We start from the raw sequence: 7,904 nt of genomic DNA, 5'->3' as shown, positions 1-7,904 counted from the left end.
ATGCACATGCACATGCACATGCACATGCACATGCACATGCACATGCACATGCACATGCACATGCACATGCACATGCACATGCACATGCACATGCACATGCACATGCACATGCACATGCACATGCACATGCACATGCACATGCACATGCACATGCACATGCACATATACATATATAAATACATGCAGTGTACATTTACACAGACACCGACACCTCACATAGAGACACATACACAAACAGTGACAGACTTTGACAGGTAATTATTTTATTTTTTTTAAAGTAAGGAATTTATAATAGATTTACCTTAAGCTAACCAAATATAATCCTTGCATTTTATGTAGATCCAGATGCAAACTCAGTTGTTGGGTTTTCCTTTAACAGCAGTAGATTGGACCTTGTACCTTGCTATGACTTTTATATTTATCGAAAAATACCTTTTGATATTATTAGTAAGATTTGTAGTTTGTTTACATTGTGTTTGTTTTCTAGCTTGTGGTTGTGAAGCGAATCTTGGCACTTGCATTTGACTAACTTTAAATGAAACCTTTTATTTCAAAGTTTTCTACGGGGCACATTACCGTGTTTTAGACATAGACATCGCGATCTACAGAAGTAAATAATTATATCCATATGTGTTGTTTAATTCATGAGGAACGCACTAAATGCTAAAAGATTAAACAAACTTAAAGAACTTCATAGTAATGAGGTTCTTTAATGTACAAAAATTTAAAACATAAACAAAAATTGCGTTATTGATTAAAAATAGTGGTGGCTTGTGAAATTTCTCCAAACAAAATTGTTATTGTCTTTTGAAGTTTATTAAGATTTTTTACGTTGGTTTTATTTAAAATCTATATTACAGTTTCTATAGTTATTTCCAATTATTATTCAAGCATTTTTTTTTAACTTAATTAGGTTTCCTATATGTATGCATTTAAAATCAACGAATGCTAGAAATCTACACAGGTTATATGAATTACTTGCAGATCAAATATTAACATAATATTAAGCATTACTGTACAGTAAAGGCTATTAATTACAATAAAACATTTAATACTTCGTGGTATTGAAATCTTATTTTTAAAAATTTCAATATCCAGGTTTTTTTTTTTTTCTTTTATCGACAAGAACATTTTTGCAAAAAAGAATAAACGTAACAGTTTTGCTTTTTATTCCAGCTGGCCATAGATTTTGTCATTTTTTTGAAGACTGTTGGAGAAAAACTGATCCGGACTGCGAGTAAGTATTACTTCAAAACTGCATTATATTTTGTGTATTTTTTTTACCAGTGTCCTTACTAGTTCGTGTATTACCCCCTGTCGAAATCAAGTGTATTACTATCCCCGGCCCCCATTTAAAAAATATTACATTCTGTTTCCCTTAAACCTCTTCCATAGTACATTTTTTTCCTGAAAAAAACACATACTATTTTTTTTAAGTATATGTTTCGATGTATGCAATTTATATTGTCAACCATTAAATGATGTGACTGGTTGCAAACTGTCTCTCCGCCAACGCAATAAGTTTTCAAAAAGTATAAATAAAATAGAATAATCATAACTTTAATATACACATTCAGTAGCATGTATAGTACCTTAAGCATCATCAATGCTGTGATTTGAAATAGTGCTTTGTTTTTATCGGCAATGTCACTGATTTAATAAATAGCACTAGGGGCAAAGTTCACCGGCGGACACCATTTGCCGGAAGTGATGATGACAATAAGACCAAAAGTTGCAACGTATGCTGACAAAACATCATTTAAAAAAACGACTCAATTTGAGTTTAGTACACTTTAATTATGTATTTAGAACAATGTGACATACAATTGTATTTATTTTATATACAGGCGAATTTATACGCGTTTTGTTAATAAACTTTTTAAAAATGTCGATGTTAAATTCTCCATGCTGACATACACAACATGACAAACAAGAACCCCTCACACACAAGGACACACATATATACACACACATTACCCCTATAAAAGTCACAAATGGATGTCACCCAATTTACACAATGTTGTTGTTGTTTGTTTTTTTTTTAATTTATTCCAGCGATACGCATAGGCAATTGGTCTGCTGTGCCATGGTAATGGGGTCGGATAAGTGCAGAAAATATAGGGGTCGACAAAGTTTAGACATTTGGAGGAGAATCAAGGAGAAGGGTGATATTGATGGATGCGGCTCTGGTAGGTTCTACTTTATAAATACTTTACTTTTATATATTTATATAAGGACTAGGGGAGATCACTACCGGTTTATTTATTATTCTGATTATTCTAACCACGGCGTTGTGTCAAATAAACCGGAAGTGATCTCCCCTAAACTTTCTCGAATATTCTTATATGAAACAACAGGGGATGGCAACTCGGGATATAGACATGATTTTTAATCCATTTTAAATACTTAAACTTGCTTTCTCGTGATTTTGTCGTGCTTGCTTCGTCATGGGCCGAAACGCGCGAGCAAAATTTCAATCATTTTAATCGGACAGATTTCTTACAAATTTGGCAGTGGATTAAACTCTATTTCAATGCAATATGACATATAAAATTAGAGTACATTAGAGGCTTAGATCTGTTTGAAGAATTAACTTTGGAAACGGTCTATCAGCAACCATTAATTTTATAAAAACTTTTAACCCCAGATTACTTTCTCCTCTAACTTTGGTACGTTCTTTAATTCTACTTTCTAGTTTAAATTTGTTAACAGTATATTCTCAAATTACGAGTTTTGGTTTACATAATTGTAAACTGATAACATCTTGGAACCTATTAAGAATAACATACGAATATATTCATAATTAAAGCTATAGCCGAAAGAAAATTGTACAATATAACTCATAAACTATTCTTTCTTTTTAGCTATTTGTTTAATTTGTTTCTGTGTCACTAACATCTGTTATCGTATAGTAAAGCACATTGCGTTTTGATCAATAACTATTTTATAAAATATATTTCTAAATCAAGTATAACATTTTTTTAAAAATATTTAGGTCTAAAATTCACGAGTAACGGTAAGCAATGGCTGGTAAATAATGAAGGCGAAAGGATTAGCAGCTCTGGTGTCCTTTCGGTCATGTCCTGCGACACAACTGTACGGGTTACGTCCTGTCAGTGGCATAGCAAGGTCGGGTGTCACCCGGTGCGGCACTTAATGGTGTCACCCCCCAGAGGCGTAGCGACCCTTCCCGGGGACAAACTTTCGAGTTTTCAATTTGCACCCCCCCCCCCCCTCAAACTTTCGATTTGCACCCCCCCCCCTCAAGTTTTTCTCTATATATTTTGCTATTTTTTGCCTTGGTGTCACCCCCCTAAATGGTGTCACCCGGTTCGGTCCGCACCCCGCACCCCCTACGCCCCTGCGTCCTGTCCCATCAACTTTGTGGAAATGAGATGTTATATCGGCAACATTTTGTTCTTCTCAACTTAGGGTCAAGTCTTTTAGATTTCCAATGTGCAATCATTAAATGTTCTATTATAGCAATAGTATTCTATTACTAGATTAATGGCTCGTTGAGAGAGAAATACAACGGGCGTTAGGTTGAAAGTGCTGTCTTTTTCTCTAAATTGAAATTAAAACCAAAATTCCTAACTTACTTTCAATTTAACTGGAAACGAAAAGTGTCATAGAATAGGGATTTTTATCCAGAAACGGCCTTTAAACTTGATTTAACTGTGATCTACACGTATCAACTACATAATTAAATACAGTTGTAGTCATTCACCTAAACCTTGCACCAAAGCTCAAACTTGACCAAATTCGTATCTGTGTGTATGTATGTGTGTGTGTGTGTCTGTCTGTCTGTAAACACAATAACTTCAGTACCGTAACAGCTAGGTTAATGAAACGTAATATATAAGTATGATATCAAATTTGTAGATCCGTATCAACTTTTGAGCGATTTCCGATAACCGGAAACGGAACTTCTTTTACTTTTTCAAAAGCTGATGTCTTGAGTACTATTTCAGATAGATAAATGAAATTTTACATGTAAGTAAACGATCTAATTCTCTACCTTCTGTCAAATTTTTAGTATATTCGGTTGTAGTAACTACGCTATTTCGAATTTCTAAAAAACTATTTTAATTTATAAAGTACTAACAATATTCCGCACTATTATGCATAATTAGTTTGGCGTTCACTTGATGTGCAATTCTTTTTTCTACGAGATTTTATTGTATTTTACAAAGTTTAAGTAATTGAAAATCATGTCTATATCCCGAGTAGCCATCCCCTGTTGTTTTATATAAGAATATTCTAGAAAGTTTAGGGAAGGTCACTCCTGGTTTATTTGTTTTTAAAGTAAATGTCCAAATAAACAAGAACTTTTCACTTTTGTGTAACGATACAGGCTATGACCTCGAAACCAATTTTGTTTCAATCAATCTAAAGTACACAGACGACCTCAGATGCTTCGATTTAAAATCAATCAACGGCTTTGCATTTTCAACCAACACGCAGAAAGCATCAGTTATTAAAGGTAGAGTATTTTAATTAATGAAGATACACTTTAATAAATTATGCGGGTAACATTTTATTAAGCGTATTAACGGCTGGTGACAATAATTACAGATCTAAGCAGTAACATTTTTTTAAGGTTTTATTAAAGGAAAATCTAAATAGCGCGTTAACAATTTTTTTTAAAGAGTGTATATGTGTTTAAATGTTTCTGTATATATATATATATATATATATATATATATATATATATATATATATATATATATATATATATATATATATATATATATATATATATATAGTTTTAGAAAAATTATCGTCCCTTCCCATTTCCCCACATCGGCATTCCTCCCCCCCCCCCTCGACCCAGCCTCAAATCATGAATATCGGACCAAGACAATAGTGTTCATTTTGACCGCCAGAGTTCCCTTTCGGCTACCTTCGAACTATAGTACCTGGCCATTTATGTGACCCTTAGCGCCCCAGACTCTCGTATAAGCACTATTCTCGACTTTTAGAGCTAATAGGGCTGGTAAGTAGGTCACAAACTAGTTCTACGGCTCAATAAAACCTGCATGAGCCATAGAACTGATTGGTGACCTACTTTCCAGCCCTATTACGGTATACTGTTTGTCAGGTAGTGTGGATAAACTTGAGCGCCAGTAGCACCGACTTTGTTTTTATTTCATCTTTCTTATTCTGCTTTTTCAACCTGCTTTTCTTTTTTGGATTTGCTTCCGTAGCTTTTGTCCAACGAAGAACAAACTACAAGGCAGAAATTGTTCGATTTTAGAGTTGTCTCTCTTAAAAGAGTCACTGTCCCCAGCTGTAGAGACTCATCTGTTTTAAATAATTCCCAATCAAACCTATAAAAAATTATGCATTAGTTATCTAAGCATAGCTCATTGTGTTCTTTAACTGATACGATGTAGTATGCTAGAAACTCTGTCAACCATGAACTTATCAGAAGCTTTATCAGCTGCCCACTTTTATCGTACATCCTAAAGTGAGATTCTCCAGCAATGATCAGTCTATTTTGCTTTATGATATTAAAATAGAATTATAACAAATATCTATGTAGGTTTCTTTATTCTCGTTCATTTCCCTTGGCTGTTTGTTTATATACTATCACATTTTCTAAGCCTGTGTTTTAGCCTACCATGAGGATCAGAATGTCGTGTTTAGATAACTTAACAACAGATTGCAGCGCCCCGTAAAAACACGTTCTTTCTCCTTTGCATTGTTTGTCAGTGTTTAACTGCAGTGAATGAGTGTAGTGTGATGAATGGGGGGTGAATTTTGCTTGTACTTGGTAGGCCTACCCTGTTTCGATCGTCCCTGTTCAGTCTTCGTGTATCAGTTGTGATAGTCCGGTTTGTAGGCTACATTTTTTTTTCTGCAAGTATATATAAGGTGTGTAAAAACGTGTGTGATTTCCTGAGTTACGTCCAGATCTCATCCAAGGTTTATGTAGGTTGGGTCTGTACTATTAGTTAGCAACTGTGTCTTAGTTTTTGTATTAGCGTGTGTATGTTTTGTTTAGAGTAGACTGTGTTAGTTGTTGATAGTGTAGATATTATTACATTATTTTAGTTTTCACGAGCCTTTGTTACATTCAGTCTTGTTAGTAACCCGTTTGTGTTGTTTTTTTTGTCTTATATGTTGAGTGACGAACTGGATCACCCTTAAAGGATTGTCCGTGTGTTCACTACAGTAGCATATGATGGTTGAAAATTAGGTGTTTTAAGACTTCACTATCAATACCAAGATTGCAGACGTTTCATATTTCTGAATAGAGCAGTATTATTACATTTCAACGCTGTAGAAATTAGTTTCACACGGACAAAGAACTTTAGTATGCTATTGTTGCATCTCTTCTATGAGTATGCGTTAGTTTTGTGTTGGTTTTCCTCTAACTAATAATTAGCGTCAACGAGTAGTTAGCCCATCACACAACATGGAGGACCAGCCACATTTTTGTCTGGCCCCTTCTACACTAGTCCTGTTGGGCACCGATAAACACGCCATGAGCACTAAGCTCCCGCCTGCAGAGGTGATATAGGGAACCCGAATCAACGTTATTGTGACAATTCATTTCCAACCTTTCAATGTAAAGTTATTGATAAAACAAGACCATTATTTACTGTTTTATTCAAATAATACAATCTGAACATAACTGATAATACGTTGTTTTTTTTTTGTTTATTTTTGTATTTTTAAAAAATATAAATTCATTGCACTAAAAATATTTTTTAAATTATTTATTTCGACAGGAAACTCTTGGTTTGTTATGCTGGCGATAGGGATCATCCTTATTCTTGTCAGTGTGTGAGATCTCATGCCATCATCGGTGAAATCTGTTTCGTCACCAGCAATAAAAAAACGCAAGGAAAAAATATAACAATTCATCAAAATTTACTAGTAGCAAAGGAAGTTAATTCAAAATGAATAATAACATTTTTATTCAAAAGATCATTAACAAAGCAGACGAATATCCAAGGAATTCAGAAAAAGAATATACTTTTAATGTGACTAAAAATAGTATATGTTTTTATTATATCAAGTAACTTTCAAATAAAACTATTCCCTTGCATGTTTTGAGTTGTTTCCATATACACTGACTGCATGCTTTGACACACGTGCACGCATATATATATATATATATATATATATGCATATATATATATATATATATATACATATATATAAATATATATGCGTGTATATATATATATATGTGTGTGTGTATATATATATATATATACATATATATATATATATATATATATATATATATATATATATATATATATATATATATATATGGTTCCATGACAAATGATCTATTTTGTCCATGAGATCATTTGTACTTGAGATCATTTGTCCTGAGATCATTTGTCCTGTCACCATATAAATGTATATATATATATATATATATATATATATATATATATATATATATATATATATATATATATATATATATATATATATATATATATATGCATGTGTAGATATATAGATAAATATAGATTGATAAATATTCATATGTATGTATGTATGTATCGCTTTTCTAGAACCAGACTGTCCATTTTTCAGTTTTTCGAATACTATACACAGTTGTGTTCTTTATCCACCTAGGATTCATGTAAAAAAAATATTAAACACCAATAGAAATTCACTTAGTGATTAATAAAGAGATGTTAGTAAAATACAGACTTTTTAAACATATGTTTTTAATAAGTCTGTATTTTTTTACATTTCTTTATAAAAAATATTTTTAAAAACAGAAAATAATTAAAATCCAAATGTGTATAACCTGAAATTCTTGAGATGCCAGTGGTGTACATTTTGGTGATATGTCAAAAGCAGTTTTGAAAGTTGCTATGTAAAGAACTTAAGATTCTAAGAGAGTGGATACCAAATGTGCTGATATATCT

General features: G+C 32.6%; 1 protein-coding gene across 2 annotated transcripts in view; it reads left to right on the top strand.

Moving 5' to 3' along the window:
* The window catches only part of LOC131953006 (uncharacterized), a 17,611-nt gene extending 10,561 nt beyond the window's left edge, over positions 1-7,050 (top strand). The window contains exons 6-10 of one of the 2 annotated variants that reach the window (XM_059315978.1): positions 340-447; positions 1,177-1,237; positions 2,056-2,189; positions 4,355-4,483; positions 6,738-7,050. In XM_059315978.1, the coding sequence (XP_059171961.1) occupies positions 340-447; positions 1,177-1,237; positions 2,056-2,189; positions 4,355-4,483; positions 6,738-6,796 (491 nt within the window). In that variant the 3' untranslated portion in view covers positions 6,797-7,050. The remainder of the gene's footprint in view (positions 1-339; positions 448-1,176; positions 1,238-2,055; positions 2,190-4,354; positions 4,484-6,737) is intronic. The other variant, XM_059315979.1, reaches the window with a different exon arrangement.
* The last annotated feature ends 854 nt before the right edge of the window (positions 7,051-7,904 follow it).

This window comes from Physella acuta, unplaced genomic scaffold, assembly GCF_028476545.2.
Source record: "Physella acuta isolate Inbredline_101_S28 unplaced genomic scaffold, ASM2847654v3 ptg000899l, whole genome shotgun sequence".
Classification (NCBI taxonomy): domain Eukaryota; kingdom Metazoa; phylum Mollusca; class Gastropoda; family Physidae; genus Physella; species Physella acuta.
This window is presented reverse-complemented; position numbering and strand designations above follow the sequence as displayed.